Below are 21,777 nucleotides of genomic sequence, written 5' to 3'. Positions count from 1 at the left end.
AGAGGAGGGAACTGGGATGCCCAGCCACTGGAACTCTGCTGCCCTTTGGCCAACACCTTCTGAAGCAGAGGCATTCTTAGACTCGGAGAGCTAGAGGAGTCCTAGAGATGTCTTATCCAACATCCTTATTTTGCTTAAGAAGTTGGTGCCCAGAGAGAGAAAGTGAGTCACCCAGTGTCACAGAGCAAGTTCATGGTAATGCCAGCACTGGAACTCAAGTCTTGGTGACTAGCAAGATGGGGAGGGCATTGTGGCAGAGGAGAATTTTCGAGTTTTAGAGTCACACAGACCTGAGTCTGAATACCGGGCAGCCAAGTCCCTGGACCTCTCTGTTCCTGGCAACAAGGAGTAGTAACACTCACTCCTTATATGCGGGTTGATGACTGGAGAAAAGCTATGTAAGGTGCCTAGCAGAGCGTCCGAACACAGTAAGTCCTCAGTAAAAGCAGTTGTGTTATTACTACGATCCCTTGCAGCACCACCATCCGCTGCCTGGACGGGCAACGGAGCCTCAGGAAAGTGAGGTTAGGGGGCCTCTCACCAGAGTTATCTTGGGGCAGGGTGGACACTCCCACTGCCAGCGGAGGCTGCTGGCAGCCATCGTAAACCTGCGAGAGGCTCACGTCTTGGGATGGAGGAACAGCTGGCTTGGATGTATATATTTAGGATAAAGGTGCCCACAGGAAAATGGGGGAAAAACGTTGCCTCCTTTTTTTCCCTCCAGTCTGCGTGGAAGAACTAGTTACAGTGTGTGATCCACCACTCTCCCCTTACAAATAAAAGCTGGCGTCTCCTTGTTCCGGCTGCAACACCCCTTCAGAGCACCCTCAGAAATTTGATCATTGAGAGACAGGCTTGACTCCTGGAAGTTAGAGGTGGAATGAGCCAATCACCGCATGAGGTTACTCCATGGGTCCGGGTCACCCTGAGTCTTTGAGGAAACTGTGAGATGTCTACTCTCCTGACCAGGGACAGCCTGCAGGGAGCTGGGCAGGGGGGGTCAGCATCTCACCAGATTCTTTTTTTTTTTTTTTTTGCGGTACGTGGGCCTCTCACTGTTGTGGCCTCTCCCCTTGCGGAGCACAGGCTCGGGACGCGCAGGCTCAGCCGCCATGGCTCACAGGCCCAGCCGCTCCACGGCATGTGGGATCTTCTCGGACCGGGGCACGAACCCGCGTCCCCTGCATCGGCAGGCGGACTCTCAACCACTGCGCCACCAGGGAAGCCCATCACCAGATTCTTGCTGAGAGTGAGTGAGACAGGTCCCTCACCCTCCCCTCCATCCACATGCCCAGGAGAGGCTTTGCCCCACCAACTCAGCTCTCCAGATCTTCGGACAGTGTCAGCCCCGTGTGCAGCTCTGTGCCAGGCACTCTGGGGAGTCCAGACTGTTCTGTGCTAAGACACAGACCCTGAATGCCCCGGAGGGCTTAACAATCCACTGCCAGTGACAATCATGGCCGGTGACAACTTACAGGCTTTGCACTCAGACAGACTTGAGTTTGAATCTCTGCTTCCCCATCCACCAGCCGTGCATCCTTAGAAAAGCCTCTTAATCTCCCTAGGCCTCAGTTTCTTTATCTGTAAAACGGTGGATAATAATACCTGCCTCCCAGGGTTGTTATGAAGATTAACGAGTGCTTTACTGGTACCATTTTTTTTTTTTAACATGAAATATTAGAATATAGGTGAGAGAGACTAATTCTAACTGGGTGAATCCAGAAATCTACCTAGAAGAGCTAACATTTGCTCTGAAAGGTAAGCAGGAATTCTTTGGGTAGAAAAGGTGGAGGTGGGGGCATTTCCCACAGAGGAAACAGCAGGGGCAAAAGCCTGGAAGAGGGACAAGCTGTGCTCCATGGGGCCGGGACTGGGGCACAAGGAGCCAGAGGCTAAGCCCCTGGACCGCCTTCAAGCCTCCTTCCATCCGTGAATTCTGGGCTGTTCGCTTGGGTTTCCGACCAACCCCCGTTACAGGCCCTGAAGAGGAGCTAAAGGAAAACTACCAGTGGCCTCTCAGTGAAGCCTAACTCCCAGGTCACCTCCCAGAAACACCCAGCACAGGGACTTCCCTGGTGGTCCAGTGGTTAGGACTCCATGCTTTCACTGCTGTGGGCCCAGGTTCGATCCCTGGTGGGGGAACTAAGATCCCGTAAGCTACCCTGTGCGGCCAAAAGAAAAAAAATGACCAGAAATACCCAGCACAGCGTTGTCCAATGACTCCATGCCTTTGCCTTTGTTCCTTCTGCCAGGAGCACCTCCTTTCCCTGCCAACTCTGATTCCCTCTTTGCTTCTCACCTCCTCCAGGGAAACTCCCCGGGCCACAATCCTTCCCCTTCCCCGCCTCCCTTCCTGGGCTCCATAGAGGAGCACGCGTTTTGGAGTCAGGTGGACCTGGATTCCACCCTCTGCTCTACCACCGGGGAGAGTCTGCATCCCCTGTAAACTCTATGTAACAATCCTGACCCGTGGGAGAGTTGGAAGATGAAGCTGTAGGAAGTCTGTGAAAACTCTGAGGGCTGGAAGCTGGCCCCTCAATACACTGTAGCCATTCTTCTCTTCTCTGCACAAAACACATTACTTTTCTATGCTGTTTACTTGTCTAGCTCTTTAATGCAGAGGATGGTGTCTTATCCATCACTGAGGCCCTGGTCCCTTTTCCCAAGGACATTTGCCTAACTGCAGAGAGGAGGAGAGGGGTTGAAGCAAGTAGGGGAGCCCAGGCATCTGAACCCCACCTGACAGTTTTATCACCACCCGGGGATGGTCCTTCCATGTCCTCATGGGGCTGGGCAAATCACTGAGGTCAGACTGAATCAAACCCGGGGCAGCCACAGTGCACTGTAACCAGGGATTTTTATGAGCCTCATCGCCCAGTTTTAAAAGCCAACCTGGTCCTGCCCCGTGGAAAAAAACATCTGTCAAAGGCTCTGACTTGGCCACAACTGGATTAAGTTGTGTTTGCAGCTTCCAGTGTGAGCTGTTTGCAAATCACCAAAGAATAATGAATGTCTCAGAGGACTCAGCAGGTCACCTGGGGAGGGCATCCGAGACCCTCGGGACACTCCCAGGCACAGATTCACTCTGCCTCAGGGATTCCCAGGGTTGGGAGGGATAAAGGGGCACTTTTTTTCTCATCATTAAAGGGCAGCCGATTGCCTCTGGGGTGGAATGCGGTATCTGTTTAACAGGGGAGTGGGTGACAGATTACAGCTGCTTGGGAAGAAGCATCCCATATCTAATTGAAAATCCCAGGGGAACTTTAGGTGGGTCCAACGTAATTACCCAAATTGGAGTGGGGCCGATGGGGCTCTGGCTGTGACAGGACAGCATGTCTGAGCAAAACCAGTGGTTTAAAAACTCCAGGAAGGAGATCAAGGGTTAGAAAGATGTCAGTGGGTGTTTCACCTCCCTGCTGGCGTGAGTCGGAAGGCAGCACCTAGGAGGAAGTATTCTGATCTCCAAAAGCCCTTCCCCTGACTCACCCTGATCCATTGAGTCAGCACTGTGACGGATGCTGAAAACCTACAGAAGTGAAACCCTGGCTGATAGCCTCCTCCAAAGACCCCCGGAAGCTGGTAAATCCTCTTAGCTTTTGAGTCAGCAACGTGGCCATAACAAAGACACTCTGTGATGTGTTCTTCAGCCGAGGAGCCCAGAAAGGGCCACGCCAACGACGCTACAGCCCCTCACCGCATCTGTGCGGCAGGGCCACTCAAGAAACATCGGGTGAGTGCAGAGGGCTCGCTCACACGTTTCGATGAAAGTACAAATCATGCACGTCAAAAGTTTACAATTTGCCAGACATGGTTAGTTATGTGAGTCATCTTTTTTTATCCTTGCAAGCGTGTTGTAAAGTGTGCTTGCCCCAACTCACAGAGGATGAATTTGAATTCCCAGGGAGTTAAGTGACACCCCCCCCCACCCCTACCCCCAGCCTCCCAGGGCTGGTGAGGGGGGAAGGCGGGAGTTTCAGCGGCCTGACGACTCCCTGCCTGTGCTTATGCCCTCGGTGCCACGGCCTCTGCAGCCGGTTCCCAGCTCAGGAGGCCAGCAGGGGTCGGTAACACGGCACCAGTGACCCCAGCGAGAATTAACATCTCCCCCGTTCTCCCTGCATCCTGAAGAAAGCAGAGCCGAAATACCATCTTTGCAAACTGGAGCCCCACCCGTGAATGGGGAGCCACACACTTTCAAGCAAGAGAAACAAGGGCAGGCCTCACATCCTGTCACATGCGTGTGACGCCTGGGCGGCCCGTGCTTCCACAAAAGAAACATTGTGATGATTCTCAGATTCTCCACCACTGCCCCATGCAGCCCCCAGAGATCTGAGTATGATTAGGCTTGATGTAGACAGAGTCTCAACACATCGATGGGGAGGAAACAACGCAGACCTTCTCCGGGGCCTGACAACCCCAGGATGGGCCCTCAGATGCTCCTGCCCCTCTCCTCCCTCCAGGGTCACAGGAAAGGAAACAGAATTTGAATTTGAGAGACTGGAGTTTGGATACTCCTTCAATACTATCACACTCGCTGTCTCTCTTCTTTGTGTCGCATCCCTGTCTCCACCGTCCCACAGAAACAGGTGGACGCTGCTTTGGAATAACCAACAGCACACTTTAGTTTTATCTCTTTGCTTTTAAATGAAATTACAGATTTCTCAACCTCACCCTTTCCATGCCAACTCAACAATATATACTGGACTTCCTCTGTGGGTCCTGCCTGCCCCCATGTTCACTGCCTCCGTATGCTCTCCGAAGTGACATGGTGAGCAAAGCTGGGGTCACAGAGTGTGAGAAATGGAAAGATTTCCCCTCTTTTCACAAATGGAGAAACAAAGGCCCAGGGAGGCGCTGAGAGCAGCCCCAGACCACAGAGCCTGCCGTGGAGGCTGGGGCACTGTCCACTCACCAGGGTGAGCCCAAGTTTAAGAGACACTGGGTTTGACAGGTCTCTTTAGTGCGGGCCTTCTCAGAGCCTTTAATAAGCTCATGTATACTGTGATGCACCCGGGAGAGAGGGATTGTGTGCAGTGCTTCCTAGGTTTATTAACCCAGGAGCCACCATTCACGAAGCATCACAGAGAGCCAGTGCGCCCCAGATACCCCCAGACACACCAGCACTACTGCACTGCTCCCATCAGAAAGCTGGCACCCTTGGTGGGGCAGTGTGGTCATGCAGCCTTGGGGCCCACACGATCCGGCGTTTTGTGGCACGTTCCTCTGCCTTGCTCTGGAGTTGTTGCCAAGTGAGCCTGAAAGTATGGATGGTGCTCTGTCCACGTGAGCTCCCCCATAGCCCTCAGCACAGCACCAGAAACCTCCAGGGCCTGCTGACTGACAGATGCGAATGCCATAAAATGAGGCTATTTCAAACCACTCATCCAAACTCGGACGCAGGCCAAATGACACCACTCTGGGGAAGGCGGTTAAACACTGAGTGCTCCTCACCCTCCTCTCATTGTTTCCCTGAAGAAGCTTCCAGAGTCAGGGTGGAGGCTTGAGCCTCCATGCCTCAAAACAGCTGCATCCTCTATCGTCACATATCCTCTCTAGGATATAGAATAATAGCTGCTGTAATAAGAAGAGTGAGAGCTATTTTCAAGCACTTTCTCATCTAATCCTCACAGAACCCCCATGAGATAAGGTTCTTATCTCCACTTAATACATGGAAACATGGAGGCTCAGGGAGGAGAAGTCTCTGCTAGAGACAGAGCTGTGATTCTCACTCAGGTCTGCTAACCCCAAAGCCCATCCTCTCTCCCACTCCATTTGGGGGCAGCATAGGGAAAGGTTGTGTGTAGTGGTGCCCAAGCCAACCCAGAGGCAGGAAGTCCCTGACGTTTGGAGAGAGCCTGTTCCTGGAGACTTTCCCGCCCCGGTCCCGAGTCCTGCAGAACCCCAGATCCGAAGGGCAGAAGGGACTCAGCTGGTGGACTCCATCTGAGGTCTGAATCCCTTCCCCAGGTCCTGGGTTGGACTCAGCAGGCTCATGTCTTGCTCCTCTCCCTTACCCCTGACCCCTTGCCCTGGGCTCATGGTCCGAGTAGACCCAGTTTGCCAGCCTCCCCGGGCCACCCAGCCTCCTGACCCCCTGTGGCTCTGCGCCCAGCCAGCTGCCTGAGCTCTCTGGAGGCTCCCAGGTGACCTCTCTGGAGGCTCCCAGGTGGCTATACCCTTGGTCCCAGCCCTGCTGGTCCGCCCTCACAACAGCCAATCCTGTTGAGAGTGACAGGACGGCTGACCTTCACGGCACTTAGCTCTAGAAGTTCTAGACCCATTTGAGGAATATTAAGCCCCGTGAATTTTTGAGCCTCTGAGGTGAAAGTAACATCAAATGTACAGGAGATTAAAAACAGTAACACAAATCCCTGTCTTTTAAAATTTGTGTTATTGACTCACTATTTGTACCTACTACATCAAATATATTTTTTAAATCAGAAAGCAACGTTCGGATAAATTATCCCCACCTTACAATCGAGGGCATGCAGGCTCAGAGGGGTTAGCACAGTGCTGACGGTCACACAGCATGAATATAGCAGAGCTGACGTTCCAATCTAGCAGGTCTGACCAACTCCAAAGTCTAGGCTGTTAACCTATCAGTACAAAGCTATGAGAGTTTCACCGCTTTCGTATATCCTGCCACCCCAGTGGAGATTTTATATTATAAAGATAGAATAATACCAGCACCAGGAGAGTACAGCATCATGGGGAATGTTGGAAGATGCAAACAGTCCTGAGCCTGAGTCCCAGGTGCATCTCAAGTTAGCTGTGTGGACTTAACGCAAGTCTTTCAGCCTCGCTGAGGCCTGGCTTCCTCCTCTATGAAGTAAGAATAATCATTCCTACAATAGAGTTGTTATGATCATTGAAGAAGATGTTAAGTTCCTGGCATACAAGAGTTACTCAGTAAATACTATGTATTCAACAAGTATTTCTTGAGCACCTGCTATGTGTCAGCAAGGGCCCCAGGAGAGCAACTCGGCCTGTGTCTGCCAAGCTGTGACACCCCTTCCTTTTCTCCCCAGGTTCGGGTCCTTCCCCAGAATACCTTTCAGAAGAAATATCAGGATGATCAGGACTCACGGGATAAGAGTCTTTTTTTGAACTTCGATGTGACCTCCTGGGTTGTAATAACCGGGTCCTGGGCCTGTCGACATCAGTTTTAATCCACGGCCAGTTTTTGATTTAAAACAAGACATTAATATCTTCGGCGACTGCTTCACAAGGGATTCGTTGACATTATAATGCCCTGAGCAGAAAGAAATTTTAAAACAGAATAAAGAACTTCTCTCAAAAAAATAAAAAGCAGTAAGAATACATTTAATGACTATAAGGCAGTATCACTCCAGGATGGTCAAGTAGAAGGGGCCTGGAATAACTGAAAATAACGCTCACCATTTAGAGAACATGTGTCCGTGCATCACATATGTGGCTCATTTAATCCTCACGGCAGCCCTGCAAGGTGGGTATTAGCACCTCCATTCTAAACATGAGGAAATAGGCTCAGAGATATTCAGTAATTTGCCAAAGGACATTCATCTAACCAGGGCCTAAGCCCAGCTTCCTCCTCCATAAACTAAGGATAATAATTCTTCCAACAACTGGGAGGCTATGGTAGAAAAAGAACATTTTAGGTTCCTGGCACATGGTAGCTGCTCAGTAACTATTATGTAATCAACAAATATTTATTGAGCACCTACTATGTGGACCCCTACCCACCTTTCTCCAAGGTCCATGCTTCCCCACCATGCCTTGTCTCAAGAAACTGTCAGAATATAAGTAATTTGGCTGTGCACAAAGCTTTAAGGAAGAAGAGAATGATCTGAGCTGGGGTAAAGAGGGAGCAGTCTCACCCTAAAGAGCAAGTAACCCTGTAAATGGGGGCAGGCATTTTGGGGTGTAAAGCGGCAGTACTAGGCAAAGGCCTTCAAGATGCTGCACACTTTGACCCTGGCTTCCTATTACTTGGAAGTTAAGGAAATTATTCAACATAATGCAAAAGCTCTAAGCCTAAAGATGTACACAACAGCAGTAGCTACAGTGTGAGAAACGATGAATAGCCCAAAGGTCCAAGTACAAGGGCACAGTTATGGGAAAACAGCCTAATCTCATGGAATATCAGCCCTGAGGGTGGTAAATGCAAAGGCCATGAAGCCTATGGCAATGTTCTCAAAAATAAAGGTGAGTGAGAAAAGTAAAATAAAGCCTGACAGTCTATACTGTATACACTATGACGTCAGTGTGCAAATGGATACATGTGAGTAAAAATAGGTGGGAACCCAGAAAAGTGGGAAAAACTATATTAATGGTGGCATTGTGGGTGGGAAAAATATTTCAAATTTTCTAACCACTGTAAAGTTAATTTTTAAAAAAATAAAATCGACTTTTTCATTGCAAAAGCACTGAAAACAACAATATGGGACATATTAGCAAGATTTTATTGAAATGGTAATACTCATTGATGGCAAAGGTGAGGGAAAGCATATTTCTCATAGAAGCAGGAGGATAAATTATCTCTGTGCTGAAGGGCAATTTGGTCACAAATATCAAAAACCTTAAATATTTTACATACCTTTCGACTTAGCAATTTCACATTAGGCAATTTAGGTAAGGAGGTAATCTTGATTGTACACAAGTTGTGAGCTATAAGGATGTTTGCTCCCACTCTACTTATATGAGTGATCCATTTAAAACAACCTAAATGCCAGCAAGAGGGCATTTGTTCCTTAACTGATGGTACCACCAGATAATGGAATACTATGCATCCATTAACAGAAGATGTTCTAGGAGGATTTTTAATAACATGAAAAGATCCCAATATATGCTAAAGTTAAAAAAAAAAAAACAGATGTCCAGTTAGCAGCATTTATAATACTGGTATATATCTCTAAAATTATCTTTCTGGGTTTTTTACATATACATATATTTATTTTTTATTTTTATTCCCCCTACCAAAAAAAATAGTTTAAAGCAACGCTTGATTATAAAATGTTAAAAAGCAGAAGCAAGGGGGAAAGGCATTCATGCTCTCAAGGCCCAGAATAAACCAGGGTTGAACTCTCTGCTGTATTTACCCCGGTCTTTCCATCGTGCACTGGACACTGTCTCATGGTGTTGGGCCCACAGAGTGGATTCGATCGTGTCACCCACATTTTTCAAGTGACACTTTACCATAGTTGTTTCCCCATGATCTAATAACTTTTTTGTTTTTAAGGAGAAATAGAGAGGAGGATGTTGGGGAAGTGCTTGGCCTTGTGTTTGATGCAGCCAGACTGTAGAAAATCCAGCCAGCCAACGTGTAAAGGTGAGCATTTTGCTCAGAACTGAAGGCAGACCAGACCCGGCCCTCAGCCCCTGAGCCTGGGCACTCTGGGTGGGCGGAACCCAGCAGGGATGCCAATCATGGCTCCACATCTGGTTTCTTCCCACAAGGGGGAGAAGCAGAAACCACAGTGTTTTTCTGATAGGTCAAAGCAGATTGTTTCTCTCAGAGAAGCAGATTCCCCAGGCTGTGGCCCCTGGCAAATGTGGGGGATGCGGGGAGAGTCCTGAAGGCACCAGGCATCGAGCTGGATTCAAATCCAGCAGTGGGACCCTGGACTAGTCACCTGTTTTCTATATATCATTTTTGCTTGTAAAGTGGGGATATAATAATATTAATAATAACCCCCACTCTTGGAGCACATATGTGCCAGGCAACCCTCCATGGGGTTTTGAAAGCTCCTGGCACACAGTAGGAGCTTAAAAGATGCTGGTTCCCACCTCTCCCCTTCCTGCTGTGTTACAAGGGGCCCCTCGGAACCCTCCCAGAGGGAGGAGCTGCCCACTTCCCAGGGGCTCTCTGGTGGAACCTCTGGCCAAACCCCAGGGATGCTGGCTTTATTCTCCTGTATAAACAAACAAGGTGGGGTTTTGCCCGTGGTGATGCAAGGCAGGGAGCTTTAGCCAGGCTTAGCCTCCTAATTAGGGCTGGTTTTGTTATTCAGCCTCAGACTGATCTCAACTTTAATCTGGATTTGCTGAAATCTGACATGCGCTGCGATTTTGCCCACACCCCCATCGGAGAAGCATTATTTGCAGAGGTAAACCCTCCCTGCTCCTCCTCTGGGCTCTGGGGCCCAGAGCTCCCTCGGGGGTCTTCTGGACCTGTTTGGGAAGGTCTAGTCTAACCAGTGGTCCTGGAGTATGGACTGCTATGTCACCAGACCCCTCTGGAAAATTTTCACTAAGGCTGGGGTGGGGAGGAGGTCTGAGGGCACAGAACAGGTGCAATGCCTTTCCCCAGCCCAGCAGGGAAAACATCTGCGGGTGAGCCCTTGTGTGTTCCTGAATCCTGGAGGCTTCAGAAGTCACACTGGGATGACAGAGTTAAGAGGTTCCTCAGTCAGACACCTCTGGGCTTAGGCCGGCCATTTATTAGCTGCGTGATGCTGAGTTGCTTCAACTCTCTGGACCTCCATTTCCTCACCTCACACAGGACTAAGAGTGTGGCCCTATGAGGACAGATGTGTGAGGACCGCGTGGAAAAACGTAGCACTGAGTAGGCGCTCTGTAAACAGAGCTATTTCGCATCATTTGATGATAGATGATGAAGCCGCTTTGTAGACATGGGAGGAGAGGAATATTGCAGCCGAGTGTCCAAGGATCAGAGCGTATTGTGTGCCCCGCCTCCCCCCAGCGCCTGGGAGGGCACCTGGGGTATGCGCATGGGCACACTTCTGGCATGAGAAGCCCCTCCCCAGCTGGCTGCCCAAAGCAGGTGCTCTGGGTCTGGAAGGCAGGCCGCCGTGATAGGCCGCCCTGGGGTCCATTTCCAGAGCCGCCGTTCTTCCCCCGAATGGGGAGCCAGGCTTCTCCTCTTTGTACAATACCTGCCTGCACCCCCTCTTCCCTCAATGCCTAACTCCTTCCAAAGAGACTCCCTGAGAAGTGCCCTGCTGATCAGATCTGGTACAGGAAGACTTAAGTCAAGGCCAGTGCGAGGCAGCTGCTTACCTGGGGCAGGTCCTGTTTTAGTAATAGTGAAAAGTCCTCTCTGGGTTTTGGACATGAACCCGGCTCGGGCACAAACGTTGTTTGCCTGTTTGCAGCAAGAGACAGAGGCCTGGGGGAGAAAATAAGCACGGTGTGCTCAGTGTCTTGCCTTTCTTTGTCGTTGTTGTGTCTGGACGAGGGGCACTTTGGGGTTAAAAAAACAAACAAATTTAAACCTGTCTTCAGAAAATGAGCGCACGTGAGTGGAAAACGTCACACTGGCTATGCCTTCCCCTTCACCGCAGCTGGACTGGCGGAAGAGCTTGTCATCGCTAGCCAGTGTCTGGGGACCCAACACAACACGGAGGACGGTGGCCTGAACCAGCCGGCGGCACTGGCTTCCGGGCTCGCTCCCCGCACACAGGGCAGCGTATCCTGCTCAAACGGATTAATTTCTCTGAATTTGAGTTTTCTCATCTGTAAAATGGATCAGATAATCCCTGCTCCACTTGAGGCAGAGTGCTGTTGGGTTGGGGGTAGGGGACAGCCGGTCAACACAAATCATCTGTTTTTCTAAAAAGTGTGTAACATTACATAGGCAAATTATTTTCATCATGTTTTCTACGATTTTCTTTCTTTTCAGAACACTTAGTCCTACATATCCCCACCCTGATTCCTCACTGCTCAGATAATCCTTCAATACATGTGGGATTTAGGACACACAAAGAAATTGTGTAATTTAAGATTAGGATCAGATTTGTAAGCACTGTCTTGACTTTTTTGGGCTGACCAGAAATTTAGAATTTTGGTTGACCCAGGCAATATACATTAGAGAGTGTCCAGTGAGTTCAGAACGCTAAAAATAATTTTGGAAAAAAAAAAAAAGAACCCTGAGATCATTCTTATGATGAATCATAAATATTTTAAAGGCTAATTTGCAGTCAGTCTCCTGTATTCATTAGATAAAAGATGCAATAAAAATTGTGCCTGCAATGGCTGGAATATTTACTGAATGAGTGAAACTATTTGCTGAGGCCAGGATGCTTGATTTTCTGTGCTACTCCTTTGTCAAAAAAAATGTTTCTCGAGAAATGCAGATGGCATTTTGATTTTGTGTTGACAAAGGCAGAGGAATTTCGCTTTTCCCAGGGTCCTGACGGCCAGACTGCCTGCCGAGAGGGCAGACAAAAAGATCAGGTGGACCAGGCTAATTACTGGACACGGGGAGAAGAGCCAGGACGCCAGAGAGGAAGTAATAACAGGTACCAAGGGAAAGGCTTCCAACAGAGAAGCGGGGGATCCCAGTAAGCAAAGGTAGAGAGGTCTTGACAGCCTCAAAGCACAGTGTGGCTAACAGGATTACTGCATTTCTGCTCCTCGCCAGTTGACTCAACCATTGTTCTCCAGGTCTGAAAAAAGCCTCCTGTAGACAAAACACTACTTCAGCTTTATTCCTCGCCCAGACAGAAAAGCAACAGAAAAAGGGGGCATTTTTGTATACACTGAGTGTGGGTGTTACTGGAAGATTTCACCATTAGACTAGGAAGAGTCAGCTCCACTGGCAGGTTAAAAAAGAATGAAGCAGATTCATTGTATTGCCATGGGCAAAAACAAATCCCAGATATAATTAAGTAGAAAACGCACGCATACTGTGGACAGCATAATCCCAAAACCAAGGGAAGGACCACTGGAGGAAGAGAATACGAATGATATTGACCCCGTTTTTTTTTTAATTTTTTTTGCGGTACGCGGGCCTCTCACTGTTGTGGCCTCTCCCGTTGCGGAGCAACAGGCTCCGGACGCGCAGGCTCAGCAGCCATGGCTCACGGGCCCAGCCGCTCCGCAGCATGTGGGATCTTCCCGGACCGGGGCACGAACCCGTGTCCCCTGCATCGGTAGGCAGACTCTCAACCACTGCGCCACCAGGGAAGCCCTGCCCCCGGTTTTTGATGTTTGTTTGCAGAGCAGAATGATGAGGGACTTCCACTTTCTGGCTCATGGGTTTCTGTGATGTTCGAAGATATTTTATGATGAGCATGTATTATTTTCAGAGCCACATTAAAACAATAATGAACAAAAAACATGCAAACTAAAATTGATCTGGTGGCAGAGTCCTGACGTGGGGAATGGTCATTTCTTGATTAACAAAGGAAGTTATTCCTTTGGAGTCATAAACATTTATTGCATGATTACTGCATGCCAGGACCTGAGCTGGGCCTCGGAGATAGGAAGCCAGGGTGAAGGAGCAGTGGGCTGGGGAGGTGAAGGCACAAAGCACTAACACCACAGTGCCCTTCAGCAGCCCCCAGGAGGACGCAGAGCGGGCGCTCACACGGAGACAGCCTGCACTTGTGTCTGTCTCCCAAGGAACCCAGCCCTCTCTCAGGAATGGCGACGCCGCAATGGCCAAGCACATTCATTATCACTTGCTGGACCAGACCTCGACCTCTCTTTTGTTATCATGACAGCTTCCTAACTGTTTTTTCAAAATCCACCCTTAACCCACACTGCAGTCCATTCTCCACACAGCAACTGGAGGGATCTTTTTTAAAAGGTACATCAGAAGACATCACTCCACACCTCCTATCCTCCTCAAGGAGGGCTTCCCAGCACACAGAGAACACAATTCAAACTCCCTCCCTTTAGGGCCTTGCATGAACTGGTCCCTGCCTATCTGTCTGGCCTCTCCTCGTCCCCTCTCCCCCGAGCCCCCCTAGTTCATTCTACTTTAGATACTTTGGTTTATTTTTGGCTGCGTCACACGTCTTACAAGATCTTAGTTCCCTGACAAGGGATTGAACAGGGGCCCACGGCAGTGAAAGCGCCGAGTCCTAACCACTGGACCACCAGGGAACTCCCTCTAGCTACCTTCTTACAGTTCGCCATGGGCTAAGGTGTTTGCTGTCCCAGGACCTTTGCACATGCTGTTCCCCCAACTCTGGCTCTTCCCTCAATCCTTGTCTCAGGACCTTCTCTGACCACCCAGTCTAAAGTACATGGTATTGCCAACCTCCACACTCCACACATACTCTCTTTCTCAGGCTCCAACTGTTTGTCTCCCTCAGAGCTGGCCACACAGTAAATATTTTGTTTGTCTGTCTCCTAGTTCTCATCTTGAGTTCCCCACTGGGATCTAAGCTGTATCACTGGTCTGGCACAGAGCAGCCACAGGATTTATGAAGGGAAGCCCGGCAGGGCTGGAACATGCGGACTCTGATCGCTCCCCAGCTTTATACCTTGGCACCTGCCCATGCTCACCGATGTGGGAACAGTCCCTTCAAGCTGGGTAACTTTGGGCAAGTCCCTTCCCCTCTCTGAGCCTCAGCTTCCTCTTCTGTAAATTGAGAATAAGAGAATCCACTTCCTGGGTTCTTGTGAGTATGAAATAAGTGAGTACACAACTCTTAGAACAGCACATAGACCGTGAAAAGTGCTTCATCATATCATCATCATTCTTATTTTCAGGCTCTGATTACCCTAAGAGAAGAGTATCTAGAGCTATACAACCCCAAACAGTAGCCACTGGCCACATGAAGCTATTGAGCTCTGCAAACATGGCTGGTCCACATTCAGATGTGCTGCAAGTATAAAATATACACTGAATTTTAAGGACTTAATATGAGGGAAAGAATGTAAAACATCTAATTAATAATATTTATATTGATTAGATATTGCCATATCTTGAATATATTGGGTTAAATAGAATCTATAATTAAAACTAATTTCACCTGTTTCTTTTTACTTTAAATGTAGCTACTAGGAAAACTTAAATGATGTATGTGGCTCCTGTTATACTGATATTCCTTTTGGACCATGCTGGCCTAGCAGGCACTTGTATTGCTTTGAACATGTTATAATTGATTGGATTCATCATAGAAGGTAGGCAGGATCTTTGTAGTCAGAAAAATCAATATTATTTATAAATATTATAAAAGAAAAAGGAAATTTATAATGAAGTATTCTAAGACCAAAATATTCTTAAATATAGTATAATAATATTACTACCTTATGTACAATTCATGTCTTAGGTATTTCAGAGCGCTTTCATATTTGTAGTCTCATATGCTTCTTATGATAACCCTGTAGGGCAAGTATAATTAATTCCCTTTTACAATTGAAACTCAAGAGGTAACGGGGCTTCCCTAAAGACAGTTCTACCAGTTTTCATGTATTGTAGAGTCCTCGTGCACCAGATATTGTGCTAGGTAAGCACTCAGCCTAGACTATCTCATTTAATGTTTATATTAACACCATGGAGTAGACGTATAACCCCACTTTGCAGATCAATAAACTGAGTCCTGAAAGGTTAAGAGACTTGCCCAAAGCCATACACAGTTAGAAAATGGCAGAGTCAAGATTTGAACCTGAGTCTGTCTCTTACCTGTTAACCACACCATTCTGCCTCAGTCACTACAAAGTGAGGGGAAATGGTGAACCACTGCTGTTAAAAAAACCCAATTTTCTGATATGGGAAGACAGAAGTTTATTTTCCCTGCAAGAATAAAATAGTGTCAGGGCTTCCCTGGTGACGTAGTGGTTGAGAGTCCGCCTGCCGATGCAGGGGACGCGGGTTCGTGCCCCGGTCCGGGAAGATCCCACATGCCGCGGAGCGGCTGGGCCCGTGAGCCATGGCCGCTGAGCCTGCGCGTCCGGAGCCTATTGCTCCACAACGGGAGAGGCCACAACAGTGAGAGGCCCGTGTACCGCAAAAAAAAAAAAAAAAAGAATATAATAGTGTCTGCAGATAAAGTGGTACGTAATATAATCATTGCTACAGATGAGAAAACCGTCCCAGAAAACTTATGTGATAAGACTAATTGCAGTAAGTATTTTCCGGGGCAGTGGTCTTCCCACTGCTCTATACTGACCTCCGTGTTGCCCACATTTTTCTGCAAATTCCCTGTGAGAATTTTGCCCAGCCTCACGTAGCCATTGGGTAGTCAGCAAATGCTAACTGGCTTACCAATTGCAGTAAATGCTATTCCCCAAAGCTCCCCCTTCCTTTCTTTTATTTTAGCAAACCATTAATTCAATATATATTTAAGAAGCACAGGCAGTGTTCTTACATTGTAATGGTTTGGTGCGGGAGTTTCAAATTTGAGAACTTTCACGAAGCTTGGCAACTGGAACATGCTGGAACAGGAATTACTGAAGTCTTTCTTCGAAACAAAACGTGATGGTATAGTGTACGCGTTAGCTGCAGGGTATTTAGAGACGATGGTGTCCAGTCGGTCACACTGTGAGGAGAAAGTCAAGGGAATCCACATCATCACGTATCTTATGGCTCCGAAGGGCCGATGTCAAAAAGATGATGCCCAGCGCCAGGTCTAAACACATTTTATAAAAGGTGAAACCCTGGCAGGTAACAATGATAAAATGACCTTGGGCTTTGAGAATTTGCTCTTGGAAAATGCAAGTTCAGACCTGTGTTAACTTCTGTAAACTAACTCTAATTATTCATCTTATGTTTGGGACTTGGCAAAGATAATTCTTCCATAAAAGCATTTCCACCCAATCTCATTTCAGGACACTTATACTTGACTCATCAGCTGGTGGGTGATTTATATGATGGGACGCTTTAGACTTGCTTCTTCCAACCTTGGTTTTCCTTTGAGTAAAACCCTCACTTTTTGTTTCTAAGTTTAAATAATCCAAATTTCCTAAATAACAAGTTTGCTTCTAACATCTTAAGGGTACAAGGCTCCATAGGGCTTGCCTCCCACCCACACCTCCTATCCACCACCTAATCACTGATTTCATAAAACTCTACGATATTTTTGCTGTTTCAACAGAAACCAATCCTACTCCTTCCAGGAAGCCATGATAAACTATTTTCAGTTAAAAAAAAAAACAAACAGAATCAATGTTTGCCAAATGAACAGGGACAAAAGCCATAAAAACTCGGCGATAACATCACCTTACCCTGGGATAGTATGGCAGGTATTGAAGTCTGATAAGACAACAACAAAAAAATGTCATTATTTTATGGGTAAAAGCTTGAGAACATTGCCCTGGGTTTCCTCCACTTGACAGGGGTCAATAAACAAGCGCAGAAAGTGGGGGAGGTGTGGGAAGGCATCAGCCCCTCGCCTGACTTCACTCTGTACGTGGCGGCAATGGTCCTCACCATCTGGTTCATGGACCACCAGTAATGTGGGTGGATGTGCCACCAGAAGCAGGAGTGTTCTTTCCAGAGTCTTAGCTGTCCTGAGTCTAACCTGGGTTCGAGTCCCAGCTCCACCTCCTCCTAACTGTAAGGATTCATTGATGTTCCCAGAAGTAAGGTCACCCCAGCCTTGGACTCACCTTACCTTTGCATTTGGGGCAATAGTTAACCCAGTACTTTGCAGGGGTGTTGCATTGGATCCTCATGACAACCCTGGCTCGAGGATATTATGAATATCCCCACTTCACAGATGAGGACCCTGAACTTCCTCAGCTAGCGAAGTGTTGGAACCAACATTCTCGCCTCCATGAGAGGATATGGATCAGATATCCATTGTGAAGAAGAATGAGCCGAGAGGAGTCACAGCAATGCGTTTGCATCTACAAGACGAACAGCTGATAAATGCCTGTGGGAGGTTTTAGCTCTGGAAGAATCACTACCCGAAATCTGCTGTGCCCGACGGGGCAGACACACCTCTGCTCTTTCCTTCTCACTTCCACAGAAGAAGGGTGGCAAGGTCAGACCTTCCTTGGTGCTGCCATTTGTAGCGTGTCTATCCTGAGTCACCCAACAGAGTGGGCAGAGGCTGTTCTTCTAAAGCGCTAGTTCCCAAAGTGTGTTCCTCGGCCTTCCAGGTCTGTGAGATAAGGTTGTGTTGGTGGTAGCGGCAGCAGGGAGAGAGTTCCAGGGTCAAATAAATTTGAGAAGTTTCACACTGTGTTCCCATTTTGAAGATTCATAACACACGTTGGTGTAGTAAGTGCTCTGGGAAGGTCTGCAATAAAGAAACCTCTCTAGCTTTGGGGTTTTTTTTTCTTTTAATATTTATTTATTTATTTATTTTAGTTGCACTGGGACTTAGTTGCAGCATGCAGGATCTTTGTCGTGGCATGTTTAGTTGCAGTGTGCAAGCTCTTAGTTGCAGCACGTGGACTCCTTAGTTGCGGCATGCATGTGGGATCCAGTTCCTGGACCAGGGATTGAACCCAGGCCCCCTGCATTGGGAGTGCGGAGTCTTACCCACTGGACCACCAGGGAAGTCCCATGTCTAGCTTTGTTTAAACAGCCTTCCCCAACCTTCCTCCATCATAGAATCTTTTGGCTTAAGATACCTACTAACATACCCTTTGGGAAAAACTGTACTAAAAAATTCCTATTCGAGGCAAAGTTCCATAAAGCATTGCAGTAGAATTAGTCTGAGTCTAGTTGAAGTTGACGGTCACTCAACAACCCTCCCCGCCCCTTGGCTTTCTTTTCATTGCCAGGCCTCCGGTCTCCAATTTGGCCACATGCTGGCATTTATGAACCTCTGTCCAGCTCTTCCAGAGCCGCTGCTGCCACCACACAAATACAGAAAGGCCATGGACGCCTCCTCCCACCTGCCCCATTTAACTTCCTAGTCCGTCCCGTGAATAATTCTGGAGCAAAGCTTTGGAATACCGTCGTGAAGCTCTTCAGACGATTTGAATTTAGGCGGATGACAGGTCCTCTCAAAAGGCTGGGCGCTGTTGCTCCAAGAGTCATCAGGAAGTTTTTAAAGCGTGTTGACCCCCAGAGTCTCTTGGTCAGCCTCACCCAGAGAGACACGCTCCTGCTGGCCATGCTGGCTCCAGTAAGGCAGACCTTTCTCTGATGGGGACTACTTTTAATTCCCTCAGGGAATTGGGATCCGGAAACAAGAGGCACTGAATGTGAAAGGCAGCAAAAGAAGGGGCGGAGGAATGAAATTCTCGTCCAGTTTGGGAAGGAACGAGGCGAAATGTGGGGATCTCCTGACAGACTTCCACCAACCACTTAAGGTCCCTTCCCAAGGATATAGGAACTTATGTGTTTACAAACAGAAATAGAAACCCCCATATCCATCACAGCGGGCAGAGGAAGCCTGAACAACTCACCTTCTGCCTTCTTTGGGGTTTGGTCTGAATTTTTTAAAGACCTGATTAGATCCTGTCATACACAGGATCCTGTCACACACAGAGCTTCCCTTGGACCCCTTCTTCTCCAGGTGGCCCAGCCACGTCATTTGGAAAGTTACTACATGTAAAGCCTAGCAGGGAACTGATGGTGTGCTCTGATTCAGTGCCTTCTCTGGCACCAGGCAGGGATGGGCAGTGCCATTATTTGGCAACGTCTCAGAGAGAAAACCTAGGTGCTGCAGGAAGTCTTGTTTGTGACTCAGGTGGTGACAATCATAACATTCAACATGTTTATAATGCTCTGCAATTTCAAAGTCTATTTTACTCATTGCAAAGTCAATTTGCCCATCGCCTCCAGGGAGTCTCCACTCGATGAGGCAACTGGGACACAGAGGGTGACGTGCTTGAGGTCACATCGAGAACCCACGGCTGAGTCAAGATTGGGTCTCAAGTCCTGTCTCCTGTGCCAGGCCATTGGGAGGGGGCACTTCTTCTGCAGATCGCTTTGGAGTCTCTTTACTCACAGGGCTTGGGACAGAAGGAGAAGTAGAGGCATGGTTATTCTGTGAACTCACTGGGGGCATGTGCAACCTCAACGTCTTTGTTAATAAGGAGTTAACTCCAAAGTCGGTTTTCTCCTTGAGTATTCAACCCTGCCAAGCTTGAATTCCAATAAGTGGCTGCATTCAGTGTGTCTTAAATGGTCTCTTTGTGTGTGGTTTTTTTTTTTAAAAAAATCAATTCCAGTGTCAGGTATCGTAATACATTTTTGCAAGAGATTATTATAAGTTTTAAAGGGACAGATGGCATATGTGTTTTGTTAATGCTGGAGTTTGGGTTTGCTTTCCTTTTCACTTTCCTCCCTCAGCTAGTCTTACCCTACTTTGACCCTTTCTCCTTGTTATATCTATTTTTCTTGGCAACTGAGAGGTGTTCAAATAAAGACTATCCTTGCCCAGGTCTGGTCAGAGACATTGGAACTTCGTTTAACTACTTGACGGTTGTAGCCTTCCACAAAGATAAAGACCCACATCTTACAAAGGAGAGAAATGGGGAGGAGAGGAATATCACTAAATTACCTGCCTGCTGCCTGTTTTCTTTTTGGTCCCATCAGATTTCTCAGTAACTCGAATAACCCAATTAGATTAAGCAGTGTAAAAAGTCCTATTAGGGCAAGATGTATAATAATAACTTTTTTCCTGGTCTGCCTAAAAATCTCAAGAAAACATCTGTAAGTCCATTCCACACTGACAACATTGGTTTTGGATGATCAGGTTCTGAATATTCTTCTAGCTTCTCTTCCCACTCTGGCAACGTTAGCAGTGGGGAAAAAAATTCCTTAAAGACATAGGCTCCAGTTTACCTGCAGGAAATTTGAGGAGGCAGTTACTCTCCTAATTAGAACCACGGGCCTTTGGAGAGAAGGGACCAGTTGTCCAATGTATGATTATGCAATGAATGAAGGAAAGTACCGAGCAGTTAATGTTCAGAGAAGGGGTTCTCACCATAGAGGGAAAAGTACACGTCCCTTTCCTAGACAACGACACACTGTCAAACACAGGCGACTGGTGAATGACGCTGTAGAACCCAGGACCTGGGATATCATCCTGAAAGGGAAGAGAACATAGTGTCATTGGGATACTTTCAATGCCATGGTGCTTTTCTGCAAGTTTTACATCCATTAACACTAAGCCTTACTGCAACCCTCTGGGACAGGCAGGGATGCCACCTCGTGGATGACAGCCGGGCTCCACCAATTCCTGACCTGCCCAGTCACCATCTCAGTTAGCAAGCGCTGGGGCTGGAATTCCACCCCGGGTCTGGGACCCGCCCCCACCCCAGGGCGCTTGCTCTTTCCACAGTGCTGTACTGCATTCCAGGAGAATGCTGTTGTTTCTTTGTGCCATTAGAGATATGAGCAGAAAATGCAATCCTGAGCGCGGCAGCGGCTGTGCAGTGTGTGTGTGCAGTGTGTGTGCAGTGTGTGTGTCAGTGTGTGTTGACTGGGTTCACCAAACCCACGGCGAGGGAAGGGTGACCGATTTCATGTTCACCACACCCCACCTGACTCAGCTTCCTCCCCAGCCTTTCAGAAGAGAAACCAGGGAGTGTTTCTGTTTATAAAGCAAAATGAAACAAAAACAACCTTCATCCCAAACAAGACCATTTCTAACTCTCAGACAAAAAGAGGTGGGTTCACGGGGCTCAAGTCCTAAGTGATGCGGGTACGTTAGAGAGGAACAAGCAAAAGCTTGATTTCTAAGCTCATTTCTGCCGTCGCAGTTAATTGGGCTTGGGTCTCATTTCCCATGCTAGTTACCAGGGGGAAGTAAACGTTGACAAAAGTTGGCCAGGCAAGTGACATGAAAGGATAAGGATGCCCCACCGTCTCGAGAGTTTACCGGGTGCCTCCTTGGTGCCAAGAGCTTTTCAAAGGTTGTCTCGTTTAATCCCCCGGTGAGAAAGGGATGCCCCCATTTTATAGATGGAGACACTGAGGCACGTAGAGATGAACTTGCCCAAGGTCCCACTGCTGTCCGCGGCAGCACCTGAATTCAGCGCTACATGATGGTGTATACAAGCCTTTTGCAGTGGGGCTATTAGCAGGTCCAGTTTAAGGAAAGCGAAGCCCGGAGACGTTGGGGCCGCAGCTAGTAAATGGTGAAGCGCAGATTTAAACCCAGGCAGCCTGACTCCAGAGCTTGCTACCTCCAAGAC

General features: G+C 47.9%; 2 protein-coding genes across 2 annotated transcripts in view; one reads left to right on the top strand and one right to left on the bottom strand.

Annotated features, from left to right (window-relative positions):
• LOC309832950 (large ribosomal subunit protein uL5-like) overlaps positions 1–21,777 on the top strand; it is a 480,093-nt gene that overhangs the window by 293,451 nt on the left and 164,865 nt on the right. The gene's annotated exons all lie outside the window — the stretch shown is intronic.
• The window catches only part of STPG1 (sperm tail PG-rich repeat containing 1), a gene marked incomplete at its 3' end in the record, with an annotated part of 51,099 nt that overhangs the window by 3,160 nt on the left and 26,162 nt on the right, over positions 1–21,777 (bottom strand). Inside the window, exons 5-8 of the mRNA XM_082653158.1 lie at positions 20,565–20,666; positions 16,044–16,214; positions 10,999–11,107; positions 7,087–7,252 (exon numbers count right to left, since the gene is read on the bottom strand). Coding sequence (XP_082509284.1) covers positions 7,087–7,252; positions 10,999–11,107; positions 16,044–16,214; positions 20,565–20,666 — 548 coding nt within the window. The remainder of the gene's footprint in view (positions 1–7,086; positions 7,253–10,998; positions 11,108–16,043; positions 16,215–20,564; positions 20,667–21,777) is intronic.

Source organism: Grampus griseus (assembly GCF_964374135.1).
Source record: "Grampus griseus genome assembly, chromosome: 1".
NCBI classification, from domain to species: Eukaryota; Metazoa; Chordata; class Mammalia; order Artiodactyla; family Delphinidae; genus Grampus; species Grampus griseus.
Note: the sequence above shows the minus strand (reverse complement) of the source record. Positions and strands in the feature narration are given on the sequence as shown.